Raw genomic sequence first — 22,339 nt, forward strand, 5'->3', positions numbered from 1 at the left:
TACTCTGGAGCGGGATCGATTTGGAGGTGGAGGGTCTGTCATGGTCTGGGGCGGTGTATCACAGCATCATCGGACTGAGCTTGTCGTCATTGTAGGCAATCTCCACGCTGTGCGTAACAGGGAAGACATCCTCCTCCTTCATGTGGTACCCTTCCTGCAGGCTCATCCTGACATGACCCTCCAGCATGCAATGCCACCAGCCATACTGCTCGTTCTGTGCGTGATTTCCTGCAAGACAGGAAAGTCAGTGTTCTGCCATGGCCAGAAAAGAGCCTAGATCTTAATCCCATTGAGCACGCCTGGGACATGTTGGATTGGAGGGTGAGGGCTAGAGCCATTCCCCCCAGAAATGTCTGTGAACCTACAGGTGCCTTGGTGGAAGAGTGGGGTAACAGCTCATAGCAAGAACTGGCAAATCTGGTGCAGTCCATAAGGAGGAGATGCACTGCATTACTTAATGCAGGTGGTGGCCTCACCAGATACTGACTGTTACTTTTGATTTAGATCCCCCCCTTTGTTCAGGGACACATTATTCCATTTCTGTTAGTCTTGTTCGGAACTTGTTCAGTTTATGTCTCAGTTGTTGAATCTTGTTATGTTCATACAAATATTTACACAAGTTTTCTGAAAAAAAACGCAGTTGACAGTGAGAGGATGTTTCTTTTTTTTGCTGAGTTTAGTAGCCTAGGCCTAAAGACAGAGCAGGGTGAGGCAAATATGTGAATCAGTTTAAAATGATTAAAACATGCAAATCAGTTCATAATTATCCAGTGTTGAAGACGGCACAGTTGCTCTGCAGCCCATGATGATTTACAACCCATCACAAGCCGCACTGCCAGCAAGCCTCGCTGACTGTCACTTGCTCAATCTGCGCGCTTCATTCCACACAGACACAAATACAACCAGATAGGAAATGTGTTGTAGCCTAGGCCTTTGTGCCACAGCTCCACCAGAGTGGAATAGGTTATTCAAAAAGATTTAGCTGCATTAAATATGTCACAAGCTAGGTTTCCATCCAATTGGCGACAGATTTTTGTGCAAGTATTCTAAAATCCACGTTTCTCTTGTTGCAGATAAAAGGTTACTATGGACCTGGTGCAGGAAAGGAAAGGTTGGTTACAGTGCAAGTATATCCTACATGATGAGATTATGAACAAAAGAAAGATAATTTTCGTAGTCATACGGCAGCCAAGCATCGATTATCATGTCACCAGAATAAGACCCTCGATATTTACTGGGAATGAACATCAGTAAGCATCACCCTGTGAAGTTCATCCTAATTTATTGAATCTGTAACCTTACAGAAAACATGCTTTCCCAATCAGTGGTAGTGGGTGGATCACACGGCATCACATGACTTCAAGTTTACTTCGATATGATGGTTTTTATATCAATATTTGAGCATGAAAGCTTTTCCACCAACATTTTTCACATAATTTTAGACTCAAAAAGATCCCATCCTGTTTAGCGTATTTTGTTTTGAGGAACATTTGGGAATTTTACCGAAAATGTTTCTGTTTCCATCAGAACTTTTTTTTATCCGACGTGTACTTTACTATCATAAAAAGGTTGGATGAAATCCTGGTTAGGGTCATGATTCCTCTCCTCCCTTGCCCGTATATGCATCTAGGGGACGATGGGCAAGTGCAGAACATTCTTTCAGATCCCTCCTATGTACTTCACACATTTTTAGTCACCATTTTGTGCAATGGTGTTAAAGTATTATTTTTGGGGTGGCGACTTCAGCTTTCAGACAAGTAAAGAATCTGTCCTACTTGTCCAAAATGGCAAAAAAGGTTTATGTCAAGCCCCGGACTGGAAGTGCTATCAGAGCCATGGTCTTGTGCCTTGCACACAAACAACATAAATAGGCTTAACAAAAATATAATATTTTTTTCTCTGACCCGTCTCATCCATCTTTGAATGGGGCCATCTTTGAAGAGAATGGGGTCATAACAACATTGCGGGTCATTCTAGAAGAATTCATCCAATTGCACCAGGTCCATGGCTTATAATATCATTATAGAATAATTGTACAGTCGTCACGCTAGCAGATACCCATAGAGTTCCAATCATTGCGATAATGCTAATTAGCATTGGCTCACAAAACTACCCCCTACTTCCTTCATACTGGACACAGGCATAAAAGTGGTATCCAAGAGTTCATCGGACTCTGGGGGAGTAGATAAATGGTCTCATTGCCAAAATCCCAAAGTATCCCTTTAAGACAAGTTATGAAAAGTATTTCCCAAATAGGCTTATTTGATAAGTGTTTGCCCTAAAGTTGCAGCTTTCAAATGGGAACAATTGTGAAAGTCAGAGTCTATAGGTGATTCTCTAGCACAGCTTTATTTTGAATGACATCGCACCAACCCTAGTGCACACCTCATGTTTAATTTCACCAGACGTCCAGACGGTGTCTGACGCTTAGAGAAAAGGAAAGACAAAAAAGCACAATAGCGCCAGATCAATCCACCCTGTCCCTTCCACTCTCAGCCTCCAGAGATGGCCAGTGAAGTGGCAAACATAGTAGATGAAGGAAGCAGGGAAACACTAAGGTTAATGAAACTAGTACCAGTTCATTTTTGCAATGCCAAAAAGCAGATTTGATTCGCTTTGTCAATCCATATGATTAAAATGTGCCATGAAAAGCACCTGTGTAGTGTTTCTTTCCACAAACAGACATAAGAAACTTTTGTAGCTGTTCTCTTTGTGCACCATCAATCCCACTCCAATTAGAAATGCCTGCAGACTTAATCAAGAGTTGAAAGGGCTGAAAATCTAAGTGAAAACATGTCCATTGTTATCCTGTATAGCTAGAAGATATCTAAAGAATTGGGCATGTCATAGTCTGAATATCTAAGTAAGCTGAAACTTCAAATTGCATTTATTTCAAGAATGTTTTCTAGTAGCATCCGCAGTGTTGGCCTAGCAAAGTGGAGAACAGATGTCTGAGGTGCTAGCAGCAAGTCTCTCAGCAACTCCTTACATCAGAGGATCAGGAGCATCCAAGTGATCCACACAGGAATCAGGAATGACCTTTAGCTGAAATTAAAAGGCAATCGCTTGGCCAGTGAAGGTAGGGCAGTCCTTAACACAAGTGGTCATGAATTAGAGCACTATCAAAAATGTATCTGCCTGGTATCTGACTGAGATTAAATGTTCTTGGCTCCCGTGATTTGAGACGCTAAACAGGCACTGAAAGGGAGCTTATAAAATACCTTGTCTGGTCCAACTCCTGTCTAGACACCTGAGGTGCATTAGGAGCACAGTATACTTCAGGAACATCAAATGTATACTCATCTTCATGGCTTTTCATCTGGTTTTAAAAGCAATGCAATGAGACAGCAGTGGAAGTAATAAGCATGCAAGGAGATGCTAGGTTTATGTATATCAATACTAACAATAATGGTTAGCTCTGCAATTTCTAATATAAAGGCAATTTTTTCTATAATTTTATCTTTGATAAAAAATAAAAATGTCAATGAACGTTTGAGACTAGGCAGACAAAAATATTTTCAAGAAGTGAAAATGCAGTTTCAATAGGACATCACTAACAACTCCCTCCTCCTCCAAATTCCATCCCCAGTCCCTACTGGAGGAGAGCAGAAAGTGACAAATAAACAGTAGGACGACTGTGTTGAAGGAAATTACCTCCCAGAACCATTGGCATTTGGCCAACTCTGAGACATTCATCTATTTTCTCCTTAGCATGACTCAAGGGTAAGCATGGAGGTGGGAGGAAGAAACAGTGAGAAATAGCAAGTCGACCAAAGACAGAGAGAGCAAGAGCGAGACAAGAGAAAGAGACAGACAGCGTCAGAGCGAGAGCGAGAACCTGAGAGAGCAAGACAGAGAACCTGAGAGAGCGAAAGACCGACAGAGAGCGTGAGACAGAGCGTGAGACAGAGAGAGGACATCTGAATGTTTTCAACCTGTGATAACGGTAGGTGATGCGAATCCAAACCAGGGGCTCATCCAACATGCGGGGATAAAGGAAATTCCTCAGAATGGAATGCACCGAAGTGAGATAATATTAGCCAATTATTTTCCACAAGGGGAGGGCTGCCTATGACATTTTATGATTTTTGAGGGGTTCTACGTATATTAAAACGAGAGCAGGGACAAGAAAAAAAAGCTGCCACAGAAGGAGTCTGAGGATTGAGTTGTTTGGTGATGAACAGCACTGTTCATCCAATGCGCAAGGTATTGCGTGATTGAAATGTAAGGATTTAGCAGCTCTGAATGCGATGCAAATGAACTGGACAAACTAAAGGAGAACACACAGGCTTCTGCGTTAGCTGAAGGTAAGAAAGAGAAACTCAGTAAAATCACTTACTGTTTGTTCATAATTCTAAAATAAAAAAAATAATCGCAAATCTACAGAAAATTGTTAATGTGTTCAAATAGTGTACAATTTGTAAGAACTTCTGAGCTTTGTTCATTCTAACGTTGGACTATACCATTCCAGTTCACGTCTAAAAAAAACAGTTTATTTTTGCTAAGACCCTGAAGTCTTTTCTGTTATCAACATAGGTGCACCGACTGTTGTAGACAAATGATAAAACAGTGACAAATTAAATAGGGATAAGCAGTTTGTTTCTAGAGAGCGGGTTCAACTAGAGGACTAGAGGCTAAGGAGGGTCAAATAATTTTTCTACACTTCAAAAAGACTCTTGGAGTATGTACAAATTAACATTAAAAGTTCTAAGATAAATTGTTGGGAAAAGTATGTATATTTAGAGAATGCAATGAATCTATTTAGAGTAATATTATTGCCAATGAAACAATGACTTTGATCTAGAAATATGAAAGGAAAAAAAGCCACTAGGATATGCAAAAATAAGCAAAGTTTTAAGTTCCTATAAACATAGGGAAATTAAGGAAATAAGCCAATTAAAATCGCATTTGAAAACAAAAATAAAAGCTGAATTAAATTGTATGTTCAAAAGTAAACCATGCATAATTTAATATTAGTTTGCTGTTTTTTAAATGACATGCAATTGGTTTTAAACATCATGGGTTAAAAGTTGTTTTGTAAGTTAGTCGTTTGAAAACTACAGAAATAGACCTAGAACGAACATATTAGCAGTATATTTTTTTTAACCAACACACACACACACACACAAACATGCCAGAGTTAAGAATGCAAGCACTGATTACAGCTGATATCTGCTTCCTTGGTTAAGTGCTTAGCCATGGACTGGAACCCAATACTAGTGAATATACAGGAAAAATACATAACATTTGTTACCATAAATGTCAATCATCATTAAGTCTTCAAACTGAAACTAATGTCCTCTTTAGAGCAAGGGGTTTAACATTGTCACTTTTGTTTCCTTTTAAAACTTTTAGTAGAAACTGGTATGTTCTAGGGAGTACACAAACCAAAAGACACCGGCGCCTCGACTACGAGTCAGAGAACCAACTCTTCACCTAACATCCCCTTTACTGTGGTGGTACAATCTGTGCTTGGATTACTGCCTGGAACAAGCTCAAGGCGATCTGTTCAGTTTTGGAGCGGCGGGGCTTTGTCGATTGTGACGTGGCCCTTTTGGTTTGTACGCGGAGTCTGAGGATGAGCTACCGCCCTGTGTGCTGGCTCTGAGCTGCCCTCCACTGCCCTCCCCCGTGCCTGTGGGACCCTGTGACCATGCTGGCCAAGCCCCCTGAGCCAGCCAGAGCAGAACCACGATCCGTGCCCAGGTCAGCCATCCCTTCCACAGCAGGATGTCCCAGCCAGATGCGGTCCCGCTGGGGACCAACGACTCTGGGGCCGGGGAGGTGGCCGGGGCTCAGCTGCACTGGGCTGCTCTGCTCATCATCATGGTTATCATCCCCACCATCGGGGGCAACATCCTGGTCATCTTGGCCGTGTCGCTGGAGAGGAAGCTGCAGAACGCCACCAACTACTTCCTGATGTCCTTGGCAGTGGCCGACCTGCTGGTGGGACTCCTGGTGATGCCCATCGCCCTCATCACTGTGCTATACAGTAAGTCACCCCAACATGACTGCCTGTTCGTCTTGCCATGAGAAAAGATCTGGTACATTCACTTGAAACTCAAGACACTGCTTATACTCAAATCTACTGGTCCTACAAGTGTGAATAGAACTGTGACCCGATGATTGTCTCATCATCTTAATTCCCTTAAGATTCCCTTCCAGCCTCAATACGGCGACATATTGCTGATTCGAGTGAAAAGGCTGGCCTAGTACTTACAGTGGGGCAAAAAAGTATTTAGTCAGCCACCAATTGTGCAAGTTCTCCCACTTAAAAAGATGAGAGAGGACTGTAATTTTCATCATAGGTACACTTCAACTATGACAGACAAAATGAGAAAAAAAATCCAGGAAATCACATTGTAGGATTTTTAATGAATTTATTTGCAAATGATGGTGGAAAATAAGTATTTGGTCAATAACAAAAGTTTATCTCAATACTTTGTTATATACCCTTTGTTGGCAATGACAGAGGTCAAACGTTTTCTGTAAGTCTTCACAAGGTTTTCACACACCGTTGCTGGTATTTTGGACCATTCCTCCATGCAGATCTCCTATAGAGCAGTGATGTTTTGGGGCTGTTGCTGGGCAACACGGACTTGCAACTCCCTCCAAAGATTTTCTAATGGGTTGAGATCTGGAGACTGGCTAGGCCACTCCAGGACCTTGAAATGCTTCTTACGAAGCCACTCCTTCATTTCCCAGGTCTGTGTGTTTGGGATCATTGTCATGCTGAAAGACCCAACCATGTTTCATCTTCAATGCCCTTGCTGATAGAAGGAGGTTTTCACTCAACATCTCACGATACATGGCCCCATTCATTCTTTCCTTTACACGGATCAGTCGTCCTGGTCCCTTGCATGATGTTTCCACCCCCATGCTTCACAGTAGGTATGGTGTTCTTTGGATGCAACTCAGCATTCTTTGTCCTCCAAACACGACGAGTTGAGTTTTTACCAAAAAGTTATATTTTGGTTTCATCTGACCATATGACATTCTCCCAATCTTCCTCTGGATCATCCAAATGCTCTCTAGCAAACTTCAGACGGGCCTGGACATGTACTGGCGTAGTGTGTTACTGATGGTAGGCTTTGTTACTTTGGTCCCAGTTCTCTGCAGGTCATTCACTAGGTCCCCCCTGTGTGGTTCTGGGATTTTTGCTCACCGTTCTTGTGATCATTTTGACCCCACGGGGTGAGATCTTGCATGGAGCCCCAGATCGAGGGAGATTATCAGTGGTCTTGTATGTCTTCCATTTCCTAATAATTGCTCCCACAGTTGATTTCTTCAAACTAAGCTGCTTACTTATTGCAGATTCAGTCTTCCCAGCCTGGTGCAGGTCTACAATTTTGTTTCTGGTGTCCTTTGACAGCTCTTTGGTCTTGGCCATAGTGGAGTTTGGAGTGTGACTGTTTGAGGTTGTGGACAGGTGTCTTTTATACTGATAACAAGTTCAAACAGGTGCCATTTATACAGGTAACAAGTGGAGGACAGAGGAGCCCCTTAAAGAAGAAGTTACAGGTCTGTGAGAGCCAGAAATCTTGCTTGTTTGTAGGTGACCAAATACTTATTTTCTACCATAATTTGCAAATAAATTCATTAAAAATCCTACAATGTGATTTTCTGGATTTTTTGGTGTCTGACTAAATACTTTTTTGCCCCACTGTATGCTTAGCTTGGCTCCTATAAATTAGGTCTAAATAGCCCAGTCCCCATGGAGCTGCCATTATAAAGCTGCTGTCAGTCGAGAGCCTCGGTAAACACCTGAGCGCACCGGTTCAATAAATGTGCATTGCAACGCAGAAAGCCATTACAGTAGGTTGCCTAAAAATGGAAATTGCATCAAGCAGACTCATCTGTTGACCACAAGAATTGTGTTCATTTGTTAACAGAACAAAAAAATAATAGGCATGCATATTTACGATAATTCAAGAGCGCTAGAGTTTAATAGGACACTAACAGAGATGCTGCTGAAACTCCGCCAGCTATAAACAAATTATAGCAGATGACAAATACACAAGATAATGGACAATAAACAAACTACTTCCTTGGGCTATGTAATCACGACCGTAGCACAACCCTATCAGCTACCAATGATCATGATTTCTGCACGACTTTCACAGACAATTTTCCAAATCACAAACCAACCTTTCTGAAAGGAAAAGTCATGCTTTCAAAAAACAAGCACTTTCTTTGCATAATGTGCCGTGCAAACTGCGGGAATGAGGCAAACTGCTAAGGGGGGGAAGCTGCTTCCTTCCATCACATCTTAATGCAGTCTTCGGGGCTAGACACATGGAAAGGAGGGGATAAACAAAGTCAAAGCCATGTCCTCATGCTTAACATGTCAGACAATCCCTGTGTCTTTTTCGAGGGTCTTAGTTCTAAATCTGGAGAACATGAGCAGATGGATAGATTGTCTCCAGTGACCATAGTTTATAGTTGACAGAAAGGGCCAAGACTAAACAGCTAGTGGCTTTTGAAGAGAAGTAGCCTTTGTTCAGAGGATGGAGGGGGGCTGTGTGTGTGTGTGTGAGTATACGTACGCACGTGTAAGAGTATGTCAATGTGTGAATGTACGGAATGGATGCAAAGTACGACTGTGCAGAGGCAGCTGTCATTTCTCTCCTGGCTGGAGACCGAGCACACAGTGGGGGGGGGGGTCAGGGAGACATAAACACACATAAACAGAGTTTAGTGCTTCACGCCGAGCCTTTAGAGCCTCTCGACACAGTGGGCCAGTTAAGGCGTGTGTACATCCAGGCCCAGCGGCGCTATGAACAGTGTGTGAAGGCAAACTGTTCACATCAAAATAATACAAGACATTTACCAGAGGACAGAGACGACATGTTGTAGCAGCTACATGTTATATAACCACAGTATCGTGACCGCTAATATACCACTGCCATTAAACCTAAGACTCTCTAAACTCCAAATAAACCACAACTACATAGCGTAGAGATGGTTGTTGAACACTTTCTTCTGTGTCTGGCTGGATAAATATCTCCTCTCCATCCCAAGCCCTGGCTGTGGAGGAAGTGCCAGACTAAATCACAATTAGCCTAGCTATTGCATCAAACATCCAATATTAATGAGATGGTGAACCCAATCATAGTTAGACCTTCCTCAAAAATTAAACATTTTACTGAGAAAGAGGGCATGGCTAGTGTCCTTGAGGTCCTTTTCCACATCTGCCTAGCAGATGAATTTAAGGCTTACAGTCAACACCTTGAAAAATGTAATGGTTGCACTGCTTAAAAAGGTGCACTTTAAACTGACTACACTACAGAGTAAACCTAAATATACAGCTGAATAAGTCTCGGGAAACCATAGAGACCCATTAAGAAAAGCTATTTGAACGATTCGGGCAGGGAGGCGCCTACCCTAGTGCCATGTTTGCGAGGTAGCACGACGAGATGTGTTTATATTGAGGACAGAGATAAATGCTTACTTAAATATGTTTGGGCCTTGGGACAACTGGGTCACAAGACCTGACATTCCAGAAACTATGTACATTTTTCTAAAAGTAGAGTGATGATTAAGATTTCACGAAATAGCCCACAAGTGTCACTATGGTCGATGCTCCTCTGAACCAAGGGGATGACAGACCATTCTTATCCTTCTTCACTAATGAGCTCAATACTGTCTGTTTCAGGGAGAGGTCACGCTTTTAGAAGGCATGCCTCGGTCCCAGACTCACCCAGTCTACCCACACACAACAGGTAGGCATAGATATATATTTCCCACTCAACCAGAGCTGTCTTTTAATTTAGGCTTAACCATAATTCGTTTGGAGAATCCTGGGTCAAAACATGCTAGATTTAAAGCTTTGAGACACCTCCAGAATATCAAATTAGTGCTCCAGTGGAGAGCTTAAAACAAGAACAATACCTTTTATGAATGAATGCTGCCTTAAAGTACCTCAGTGCAAACAGAAAACTCTGGAAGTTCTTACAGCCTTCAAAAAAACTACAATTAATTGCTTTCATCTGTGGGACCTCCATTGTCAAACAAAGTATCTAGCAACACTACATGACCAAAGGTATGTAGACACTTGCTTGTCATCCATCTCATATCAAAATCATGGGAATCAAATTTGGAGTTGGTACCCCCTGTGCTTCTATATCAGCCTCCACTCTTCTGGGAAGGCTTTCTACTAGATGTTGGAACATTGCTGCGGGGACTTGCTTCCATTCAGCCGCAAGAGCATTAGTGATGTCAGGCACTGATGTTGGGCAATTACGCCCGGCTTGCATTCAGCGTTCCAATTTATCCCAAAGGTGTTCAATGGGGTGGAGGTCAAGGCTCTTTGTAGGCCAGTCAAGTTCTTTCACACCAATCTCAAAAAAACATTTATTTTTGGACCTCGCTTTGTGCACAGGGGCATTGTCATGGTGAAACAGAAAATGGTCTTTCCCAAACTGTTGCCACAATGTTGGAAGCACAGAATAGTCTAGAAGGTCATTGTATGCTGTAGCGTTAAGATTTCCCTTCACTGGAACTAAGGGGCCTAGCCCGAACCATGAAAAACAGCCTCAGACCATTATTCCTCTTCCACCAATCTTTACAGTTGGCACAGGTAACATCCCCCAAACCCAGGTTAGTCCGTCGGACTGCCAGATGGTGAAGCGTGATTCATCACTCCAGAGAACAGTTTTCCACTGCTCCAATGGCGGCGAGCTTTACACCACTCCAGCTGACACTTGACAATGTGATCTTAGGCTTATGTGCGGCTGCTTGGCCATGGAAACCCATTTCATGAAGCTCCTGATGAACAGTCATTGTGCTGACATTGCTTCCAGAGGAAGTTTGGAACTCAGTAGTGAGAGTTACAACCAAAGACAGACAATTTTTAAGTGCTTCAGCACTCGGATGTCCCGTTCTGTGAGCTTGTGTGGCCTACCACTACGTGGCTGACCCGTTGTTGCTCCTAGATGCTTCCTCTTCACAATACCATCACTTACAGTTGACCGGGGCAGCTCTAGCAGGGCAGAAATTTGATGAACTGACTTGTTGGAAAGGTGGCATCCTATGACGGTGCCACATTGAAAGGACATTCTACTACCAATGTTTGGCTATTCAGATTGCATGGCTGTGTGCTCAAGTTTATACACCTGTCAGCAACTTGTGTGGCTTAAATAGCCGAATCCACTAATACGGGTGTCCAGAAAGACCAATTAAAACAATTGTGATGGCAGGTGAGTGTTTAAGGTTTAGGATGAGTTTACAGATGCACTCAGAGTGGGGAGGGAAAAAAGGATTCCCATATAAAGTATGGAGCCCCTTAAGAACTGTGTGCATGTCTTGTGTAATCAGAGAGCCTTGACAGACATCAATGGCGCAGGACAGAGCGTTTATATCCTGGTATTTGCTGGAACGGAGACATTTTCTAAAGTAAGCAATAATAATTATCGTTAAGACAATAATACTCAGAAGACAGCCCTTTAATAAGACAGCATTTTCAGCTTTGTTTTAGTACTAACTGGCTTTCTCCCACTTTGGAATGATAACCTCACCCTACACTAGAGGTTTGTAGCTCGGTTTTCAAAGTATTCGCTCTCACAGAGTAGCCGGTCCACTGCAATGGCTTTATAAGTTTAACCTAGAAATGTGGCCTTGGATGGACACCTCTATAGCATTGGCAACACATATAATGGACAAAAATATAAATGCAACATGTAGAGTGTTGGTCTCATGTTTCATGATCTGAAACAAAATCTCCATGACAAATGTTCCATATGCACAAAAAAGGTAATTTCCCTCAAATTTTTTGCACATCCCTGTTAGTGAGCATTTCTCCTTTGCCAAAATAATCTATCCACCTGTGGCATATTAAAGAAGCTGATTAAACAGCATGATCATTACACAAGTGTACCTTGTGCTGGGCACAATAGAATACCACTAAAATGTGCAGTTGTCACAACACAATGCCACAGATGTCTCAAGGTGAGGGAAATTAGCATGCTGGCTGCAGGAATGTCCACCAAAGCTGTTGCAAGAGAATTGAATGTTTTTTAACCTTTATTTAACTAGGCAAGTCAATTAAGAACAAAACACTTATTTACAATGACGGCCTACCTTTTGCCTGACTTCAGTGGGCAAATGCTCCCCTTCGATATGCTCTTCATGGATGAATCCCGGTTTCAACTGAACCGGGCAGATGGCGGACAGATTGTATGGCGTCGTGTGGGCGAGCAGTTTGCTGATGTCAACATTGTGAACAGAGTGCCCCATGGTGGTGGTGGGGTTATGGCATGGGCAGGCATGAGCTACAGACAACGAACACAATTGCATTTTATTGATGGCAATTTGAATGCACAGAGATATCGTGATGAGATCCTAAGGCCCATTGTTGTGTCATTCATCATCCGCCATCATCTCATGTTTCAGCATAATAATGCACAAAATTGCACATTCTTGTCCCAATTGAAACCAGCTGTTTTCTATGAGAACGTCGCAATGATCTGTATACAATTCCTGGAAGCTGAAAATATCCCAATTCTTCCATGGACTGCATATTCACCAGACATATGGGCTCCTGAGTGGCACAGCGGTCTAAGGCACTTCATCTCAGTGCAAGAAGTGCAACTACAGTCCCTGGTTCAAATCCAGGCTGCATCACATCTGGCCGTGAGTCCCATAAGGCAGCGCACAATTGGCCCAGCGTCGTCTGGGTTTGACCGGGATAGGCCGTCATTGTAAATAAGATTGTTTTTAACTGACTTGCCTAGTTAAATAAAGGTTAATGCTCTGGATTGACTTGTACAACGGCACGTTCCAGTTCCCGCCAATATCCAGCAACTTCACACAGCCAAGAGTGGGACCACAGGCCACAATCAACAGCCTGATCAAATCTATGAGAAGGAGATGTGTCGCGCTGCATGAGGCTAAATGGTCACACCAGATACTGACTGGTTTTCTGATCCACGCCCCTACCTTTTTTTTAAGGTATCTGTGACCAACAGATGCATATCTATATTCCCAGTCATGTGAAATCCATACATTAGGGCCTAATGTATTTATTTCCTTATATGAACTGTACAGTTTTGCATGCTGCATTTATATTATTAGTCAGTGTACATCTTCAGAAACTTTGCCTGCAGCCAGATTTAAACTCTGGTCTATGCACATAATAATCACCACATGTATAGAATATGTTGAGTGTATGAGAGAATTGTTTTTCTCTTTGTCCATGTTAAGTAGACAGATGATAGGAATTACAAAACGGCCCACAAAAATACTCTTAGAAAGTCCCTATAAAAGTTTATTTAAATATAAACAAAAATATAAGAATTAAATAAGGAGAAATGGCAAAATCGTGCATCAAGCTGAACAAAGCACCTGAAATGGTGTGCCATGGAACCCAATAAAGTGGGTAAGGAGTGTCCATTACAGTCCTAGGGTGCATGTAAAACATGAAGGGAGGACACTCAAATATTGTGTTTAAGAACCATTTCTTCAAAAGCGCATTTCTTTTATAATTGTATACGAAGATACAATATTAGAAGTAATACTTCGATACAAAAATAAATGTGATGTATTCACTAATGCTTGCGTTATGAAGTACAAGCAATCACTAAAGAAATCATTCAACAACTTTTTCAACAACAGGATCTTTTATAATGCTGGTGTGCAATGGGATATAATCCAGCCCAATTACTCGCTAATTTCACATCCGAGACCCAGTATAAACAGTTCTGGAGAGAAGGGTGCTTGAACACATCTACATCAAAAGCATAGAGCTTTCAGCTCCATACACAGTCAAAAGAGAAGCATCTCTGCTGTGAATTCATGCTTTACTAAAATAAACAAACAGAATTCATTACATCAGAGCTGGTTTTAATCCACTATTGAAGCGTATCTCCCCAATGCTGGTGGGGTCAACAACACAAGCTCTATTTAGAATATAATAGGTGTGCTGAGGACATATCAGTACAATTTCTGAACAAAAATATAAAACGCAACATGTAACAATTTCAAATATTTTACTGAGTTACAGATCATATAAAGGAAATCAGTCAGTTGAAATAAATTCATTAGACCCTTATCTATGGATTTCACATGACTGGGCAGGGGTGTAGCCATGCCCTCCAAGGCTCACCCACTTGGTAGCCAGGCCCACCCACTTGGTAGCCAGGCCCACCCAGTCAGAATTAGTTTTTCCCCACAAAAAAGGGCTTTATTATAAACAGAAATCCTCAACACACCACTTGAGAAATGTGCTTTTTGTGCGCATGGCAAATGTATAGGATCTTATTTCGGTCCCATGTTTCATGAGCGAACACTTTACATGTTGTGTTTATATTTTTGTTCAGTGTAGTCCTGTTTTCAATGGGAATAATCCAAATAGATAGCAATTTAATCCAAAACAAAATCATCATGACTTAGTCACTGAAATCTAAATTCAATAAGGCTTATCTGATGTAAGGTGAAAACAAAAGATTCAGCACCACAGTAATCAAGTTTGAGAACTGTGTTCTTTTCATCTCAAATGGTTCTGTACTGGCCTATGAGAGCAGTTAACAATCCAATTCTTTCCATCTTTTTTCTGTTTCTCAGATTCCGGGTGGCCTCTTCCGGAGTTCCTCTGCCCAATCTGGCTCTTCCTGGACGTCCTGTTCTCCACAGCATCCATCATGCACCTGTGTGCCATCTCACTGGACCGCTACATAGCCATCAAGAAACCCATTCAGCACAGCCAGTATAAGTCCAGGTCCAAAGCCATGGCCAAGATAGCAGTGGTGTGGCTCATATCCATTGGTAAGCAGTGCTGTTTTTTTGTCCTGTGTTGACTGTTGAGATCAGGAGCAGTCTGTAATTTTTCTAGTGAGTGATAGCAGTCAAGGTAACCTGTGGGAAAACCCAGTAAATGATCCTGAAAGACTTGACCAAAAGAAGCAGAAAATGAAAAATGATAAGAGATTGAAGTATTCCTCCAGGAAGGAAATTAATTTTACATCAACACAAAGCTGTCTATACTCCCTTCACACAACAGCACAAACTGGCTCTAACCAGAATAGAAAGAGTGGGAGGCCCCGGTGCACAACTGAGCAAGAGGACAAGTACATTAGAGTGTCTAGTTTGAGAAACAGACGCCTCACAAGTTCTCAACTGGCAGCTTCATTAACCTGTCTAGGAACGTTCCGCTCGCCAACAGCCAATGAAATTGCAGGGCGCCAAATAACAATCAACAGAAATGTCAAATCAAATGTCTCAAACATACAAGTATTAGACACCATTTTAAAGATAAAATTCTTGTTAATCCAGCCATTGTGTCTGATTTAAAAAATGCTTTACAGCGAAAGCTCCACAAACGATTATGTTAGGTCACCACCAACTCACAGAAAAACCCAGCCATTTTTCCAGCCAAAGACGTGTCACAAAAAGCATAAATAGAGAAAATGAATCACTAACCTTTGATGATCTTCATCAGATGACACTCATAGGACTTCATGTTACACAATACATGTATGTTTTGTTCGAAAAAGTGCATATTTATATCCAAAAATCTCATTTTACATTGGTGTGTTATGTTCAGTAGTTCAAAAACATGCTGTGATTTGCAGAGAGCCACATGAATTCACAGAAATAATCATTATAAATGTTGATGAAAATTCAAGTGTTATGCCAAACCAGCCAAAACAAATATCCGCCATGTTGCGCAGTTAACATTAGTCTGAAATAGCATTATAAATATTCACTTACCTTTGATGATCTTCATCAGAATGAACTCCCAGGAATCGCAGTTCCACAATAAATGTTTTTTTGTTTTTTTTTCGAAAATGTCCATCATTTATGTCCAAATAGCTTCTTTTGTTAGGGCGTTTGGTAAACAAATCCAAACGAACGTTCAGATCCAGTCGGACGAAAAGTTCAAAAAGTTACTCAAAAAAGTAAACTTGTCAAACTAAGTATAGAATCAATCTTTAGGATGTTATCATAAATGTTCAATAATGTTCCAACCGGAGAATTCCATTGTCTGTAGAAAAGCAATGGAACGAGAGATACCTCTCATGTGAACGCGCGTGACAGAACGAGGCTGCTGCCAGACCCCTTAGTCAAACAGCTCTCATTCGCTCCCACTTCACAGTAGAAGCCTGAAACAATGTTTTAAAGACGGTTGACATCTAGTGGAAGCCGTAGGAAGTGCAACATTACCAATATCCCACTGTGTAGTCAATAGGGGTGAGTTCAAAAACTACAAACCTCAGATTTCCCACTTCCTGTATGGATTTTTTTCTCAGGTTTTTGCCTGCCATATGAATTCTGTTATACACACAGACATTCAAACTGTTTTAGAAACTCCAGAGTGTTTTCTATCCAATACTACTACTAATATGCATATATTAGCATCTGGGACTGAGTGGGAGGCAGTTTACTCTGGGCACGATATTCATCCAAAAGTGAAAATGCTGCCCCCTATCCCAAAGAAGTTAAATAGCCCCCACAAAACACCAGTCTCAACGTGAACAGTGAAGAGGCGACTCCGTTATGAGTAGGTGTTCTAAAACTTTTGACTGGTAGTGTATATATTTTAATAGACTGAATTTGAGGCATTGCAAGAGAAGACAATGCGAGATAAAGATTACCATGTTATCACCTATACGCACGGTTCCGACTGTCGGTCTGTCTGCCCCTCTCTCTTTGCTATTAATCTCAGATCAAATCTTAGGTCTGTTGTGTGTAGAATAGCTTAGCCTTCTCATTGATAGCCCCTACCTTAATGAACTCGAAGGGCCCCTGATCATTGCATCCATTTTCTTAGCCTATTATTAGACTATAAATGAGGTGCAGATGGAGCTGAAACACTGGAATCCTCTTCTCACAGGGCATATTTCATACGAGGGAATTCCAGACTCAAACTGGTTTCCCATTTTTGGCCCAATGTAAGCCTAGACCCAAATGTCATTTGCCATAGTCCAAAGAGATAGTTTGACAGTTGAGACAAACATCGTTTTATTTTCCTGATTGATGATATTACTTTAGAGTCCACTGCCCGAGTCTGTATTACTGATGACTGGCCAGTGAACCCTCAGTATATAAGCATACTGGTTTGCTTTTAAATTATCTGTTATCCGTTAAATATTAGCTTTCCATTAGGAAATGAAATTAAACACCCCTATGCTCGTTAACATCGTCAGCCTAGACGGTTCCTCTGGCTGAGGCATTTGTGAGACTGCGGTGTGAGGACTTGGCAGAGTTTAGCCTGGCAATAGTGGTAGTTATGGAGCGTTCGGACATCTTCACAACAGCACACCCCTACTTTTCACTCAGGGCTAGGTTCTACACATTTACTTTCTTTCGCTGAGCAAAACCAGATTGCTTAGAGTTACAGGGGCAGCACTTAGACGCCACAACTGTGGAAGAGTGTCTTTGTCCAGGGTGTGTGTTCATTGTCACTGTATTATAGCTGGCGATATATGGTTAGTTTATTGGATTGTTAAGCAAAGAATGATAACTTCCAGGACTCACAGAAAGCAGTTTTTCTTCCTAACCTTTTGCGCTACCTCTGCTGTCCTCAGTTGTGAAAGCATGAGGCTTTATACAGTTTTATATGCCTGCAACATCAAAAGGAAAAGCAGATATGAAGAGTTCATGTCAACAATAAAATGCAAAAAACAAAAAGGCAGCATAAAGTGACCACAGTGGAAAACTAAGCTGTGAGAAGATACTGCATCTACTCCCAAAACACATTGAATCTCAAACCACCAAGAGTAGGATGCAAAGTTTGCATTGATGATTTGATTAACCAAACTTCTCTCTCTCGCTCTTACACAGGTATCGCAATCCCCATTCCCATCAAGGGGCTGAGAAACTACCATCTTCCAAACAATGTCACCTTTAACAGCAACCACACCTGCCTACTGAAACCAGACAGCTTCCGAGAGTTCATCATGTATGGCTCCATGACAGCTTTTTTCATCCCTTTAACCATCATGATGGTCATCTACCTGCTCACCATTCAGGTGTTGCGCAAGAAAGCTTTTCTGCTCAGGTCAAAGGTCACCCAGCGCTTCACTCGCCCAACAGTCTCCACAGTCTTCCAGAGGGAGCAGTACATGGCCTCTCCCACAACTGAGAAACTGCCAGGAAATCCCACCGCTCCTACCAACCCCATGACAAATGAAGATATCCCCATCCGTCGCATGTCCACCTTGGGCAAGAAGTCCATGCAAAACCTGACCAATGAGCAGCGTGCCTCTAAGGTGCTGGGCATCGTCTTCCTGCTGTTTGTGGTCATGTGGTGCCCATTCTTTATCACCAACATCACCTCTGTGCTTTGTGCGAGCTGCAACGTCAATGTGATCGGCCGTCTGATGGAGATCTTTGTGTGGGTGGGCTACGTGTCATCTGGTATCAACCCGCTGGTCTACACCCTCTTCAACAAGACTTTCCGCCAGGCCTTCACACGCTACATCACCTTTAACTACAGCAGCATCAGTAATGGGCCAGCCAGCCATACAAGGGAACAGCATGGCTGCAGGAATCTAACAAGGATCTCCTTCCGTTCATCTGTGGCGGAGAACTCTAAGCTGTTCATGAAGCGGGGAATGAAAAACGGCATCGGGCCAGTGTGTTATCAGAGTCAACTGAGCCGAAGGCAAGCACCAATACAGTCCTCTGGCAGCGTTCTACTGGACACTCTGCTCCTTACCGAGAATGAGGATTGCAAATCCGAAGAGCATGTCAGTTACTTGTAAGGCCTTTCGGAAAATGCAATCAGCAAAAGGGAAACAATTAGAACCAGAAAGTCAGATGTAAGAGGCACCCAAGGCTTGAGTTGTGAGCTCCCCAGGGGATTACCTTCCATGAGCATCACATGGATTATTTTCTAGTCAAGAAAACAGTGTGCTCTCAGGGGGGAAACAAAAATATGTAGATTTCTGTCAAACAAATAAGAGGTCCTCCGTACAGAGATAGATGAACATTATGCGTAAAATGAGACATCAAACAGGTGTGTTGAGGTGGTTGCCCTCAGTAAAAGATAAGCTGACAAGGGTCAGGTCGGACTGTTCTTAAGAAAGCCGCCAGAGAGATAAATACATAAGGAATGAAGACATATGACTGTCTGGAAACTCTCTCAGTGGATACAATGTATATTCCAATGCTAATCCTGTCACCTTGGGCCATTTAGTTCTCTGCTATGGACAATTTCCATTGAGGAGATGGCATTCTTACCTATTGAGAGGACAAACACTTCACCTTCACACAAAATAGTTTATGAATACCACCCATTTTAATCGCAATTTTTTGGTAAGTGCTTTTATGAATATTAACAGATTTATTGTATAGTCACAGGTCCTATTTCCCAAACTGTTATAGCATCCAAATGGATTATTATATATAAAATGCAACAAAGACAAAACCTTTGCAAATGAGAAGCTTGTAAAATACAAATGTATAGCCTACAGATGGATATGTATTTAGCATAACATTCCTGGTTCATAAATTGATAAAACAGTGCTTTGCTATAAGAAAAGCCAAAAGTATGTCTTTTTTTTTTTTTTTACAGTTCTTAAAGGGGCAATCAGCAGTTGAAACATAAAAAATGTTATCCCCACCCCTGTTCCAGTAAAAAGCTGAGGGATGGGTCTGGAGAAATGTAACCACTCAAATTCATAGGCAGAGCTATGGATGCAAGGACTGACCATCTACGATATCCAAACTATTGTTTTAGCCACGTTTTGAAGCTATAAACAGGGTCTGACATTGACTATGCCCGATGGATCTCGTCAGTCACTGGCCCAGTAACTTGAAGACTACACGCAATAAAGTCAAGCAATATGATTGACCGTTCATTGAAGCTCCACTTGTTCCCGCAGGTCACAACTACAGCACATTAAATGTAAAAAATGTTTTATTAGCTGATGGCCTTTACACAGCACACACACACACACACGAGCTATCCTGAGCAAAATAAATGGTAATTAATCCATTCGCTGAGCTCCTTTACTTTAGGGAAAGGGATTTACAAGCAATAGCAATATGCTGGCTACTGTTGATAGTCTGCTAAAATAAAGCTACAAAAAGACACCTAGCATGTGTCTTGGCTAGCCTACTGTAGCGAGTTGATATATTTTGGAATGTTTGTCTTAAAAAGGGGCAGTGTCCTATTTTGGGATGTAAAAAATCGTCTCAAAATGACATACTTTAGAATAAAATGAATGCATTTAATACAATTCTAAAGAATATAGAAAGGACTTGCATTGCAACATTATATTACACAGCTTTTTAATAACTAGATGTAGCCTATTAATAGCTGAATATAGAGAGAAGCATGGCAATCTACAGGCCCCAATGCATTTAAAAACTACACCAAGTTCTGGCAATCATCAATTTTTATTGCCAGTAAGAACTTCTGGAGTACAGACCCCCAGAAATCATCCGATCTCCCTCAAGTGGTAAAATAAAACATTTTTATGTATAATTTGTATGGAGGCATACTTAGACAAAAAAAATGACACTAAATGATAATTAAGAAATTGTTTAAAATCTTGGAGGTGAATGTTGGAATTAAACAATTAACTATGCAAATGAGCAAAAGATGTGTGCATTCAGGAAACAGACGCCAGGCTCAAATAGAAACCTGTCTCTAATAAGCGCCCGTTTTGTTCAGTAATTTAAACAAATAAAACGCAAAGGCTGTTAAATTGACATTTTACAGTGGAATAGTTTTTAGAATACTCCAGGCCACAAGATGGCAGTAGCTTGTTTAGCATGTGCCTGCTGTAGCTAATGTACGCTAACTAGCAAGCTGTGCTAATTTTGTTGCTAGCTAGCTAGAATTTTTAGAAAGCCCTTGATACTATATTGACATTTTTGTCATTAATCAGAGTATGTTGCTATGGCATCAACGGCCCATTCCCACAGAGGCACAGGGCGCATTGCGAGGTGGTATTTGAAGGACAAACAGAGTTGAATAATTTGGTACATTGTTTATATTGAACACATCCAAGTGAAATATATACTTTGTCATGACGATATAAAACGGATGGATGTGTTCTAGACAAGTATGCCCATACCATCCATTGGCCTTTTGACAATCTGGAGTGCAGGTAATTGTTTTCAAAGGGCTATGAAATGTGATAGTGTGTTATCCCCCATCTCCAGTGATGAGAACCATGTAGCTATGACGCGTTCCTACACAATTTCCTAATTTCACAGAAGGACCACTTAGAAGTTAAATCATGGGGAGTTCTCTTTTTTTACCCATTGATAAAACACAGGCTTTCAGCAAATTGACAGAAGTTTCATGATTTTAATTTCTGGGAGTAGATTACGCTTTAAAATAGCTAGATGAGACTAGAGCGATTGCGGTGACAGTATTACCGCCACGTCTAGTATGAACTCAGACCCCTCAAAAGAGATCCTGAAGCGAACTGAAAATACAATTAAGAGGTGGTCTGAGTTCAGGTCAGACAACCTCTCGAAATGCTCTCCAAATTCTGTTTCCCCTGCCATAAACCCTCACATTGGTGCCACAAGAGAGAAGATGTGCAGGTTCGCGGAAAAAACGTGCCGTTTTTAGATACAGATTAGGGATTGTCAAGAATGCACAGAAATTCCAAAATATGTGTAAAGACTTTAGTTCAGATGATTTGTTTGCAGTATGTGAACTATAGGCTAAAATAGCTTCATCAGCTGTTTATTTAATTGGGGTGAAAATACAAAATATTTGGTAAGAATCACAACACAAGGTCTGCCTACAAAATAAATTATAGTTCTTAAAAGGGGCAATAGCCTACAATAGGACGCACAGTGCGCTGGAATTATAATGTATATATAATATAATTATAAATTACAGCATTATTTCATCTGCAGTTATTCTTCTGCTATTTATTCTGTTACCAATAATATTTACATGTTATTAGTATTTTCAGATTGCATTTAGTTAAAAGATGCGACAATAATTGTAATCTATTAGCTTCCAAAACGTAAGTAGGTATACAGTGCCTTGCGAAAGTATTCGGCCCCCTTGAACTTTGCGACCTTTTGCCACATTTCAGGCTTCAAACATAAAGACATAAAACTGTATTTGTTTGTGAAGAATCAACAACAAGTGAGACACAATCGTGAAGTGGAACGACATTTATTGTATATTTCAAACTTTTTTAACAAATCAAACTGAAAAATTGGCCGTGCAAAATTATTCAGCCCCTTTACTTTCAGTGCAGCAAACTCTCTCCAGAAGTTCAGTGAGGATCTCTGAATGATCCAATGTTGACCTAAATGACTAATGATGATAAATACAATCCACCTGTGTGTAATCAAGTCTCCGTATAAATGCACCTGCACTGTGATAGTCTCAGAGGTCCGTTAAAAGCGCAGAGAGCATCAT

The 22,339-nt window shown here is 41.3% G+C and overlaps 2 protein-coding genes across 3 annotated transcripts in view; one reads left to right on the plus strand and one right to left on the minus strand.

Annotated features, from left to right (window-relative positions):
• Positions 1–22,339, minus strand: part of LOC110522962 (26S proteasome non-ATPase regulatory subunit 1-like) — a 134,815-nt gene that overhangs the window by 55,976 nt on the left and 56,500 nt on the right. The gene's annotated exons all lie outside the window — the stretch shown is intronic.
• On the plus strand, positions 3,628–20,672 carry LOC110524009 (5-hydroxytryptamine receptor 2B). Of its 2 annotated transcripts, none has more exons than XM_021603282.2 (4): positions 3,628–3,946; positions 5,356–5,992; positions 14,560–14,760; positions 17,779–20,672. In XM_021603282.2, the coding sequence occupies exons 2-4, from the start codon at positions 5,731–5,733 to the stop codon at positions 18,699–18,701; spliced, it is 1,386 nt and encodes a 461-aa protein (XP_021458957.2). In that variant the 5' UTR covers positions 3,628–3,946; positions 5,356–5,730; the 3' UTR covers positions 18,702–20,672. The 2 variants fall into 2 exon arrangements, with proteins under 2 accessions (XP_021458957.2, XP_021458958.2); XM_021603283.2 differs by lacking the exon at positions 3,628–3,946 and adding an exon at positions 3,953–4,307.

The sequence above is a fragment of the Oncorhynchus mykiss genome, chromosome 5 (genome assembly GCF_013265735.2).
Source record: "Oncorhynchus mykiss isolate Arlee chromosome 5, USDA_OmykA_1.1, whole genome shotgun sequence".
NCBI classification, from domain to species: domain Eukaryota; kingdom Metazoa; phylum Chordata; class Actinopteri; order Salmoniformes; family Salmonidae; genus Oncorhynchus; species Oncorhynchus mykiss.

What these genes read in the sequence shown, in the direction of transcription:
- LOC110524009 (XM_021603282.2), top strand. Translation starts at nt 5,731, where the DNA reads ATGTCCCAGCCAGATGCGGTCCCGCTGGGGACCAACGACTCTGGGGCC. An exon ending in CCTCATCACTGTGCTATACA is followed by an intron (nt 5,993 to 14,559) that starts GTAAGTCACCCC and finishes TCTGTTTCTCAG; the next exon opens with ATTCCGGGTGGCCTCTTCCG. An exon ending in GGTGTGGCTCATATCCATTG is followed by an intron (nt 14,761 to 17,778) that starts GTAAGCAGTGCT and finishes GCTCTTACACAG; the next exon opens with GTATCGCAATCCCCATTCCC.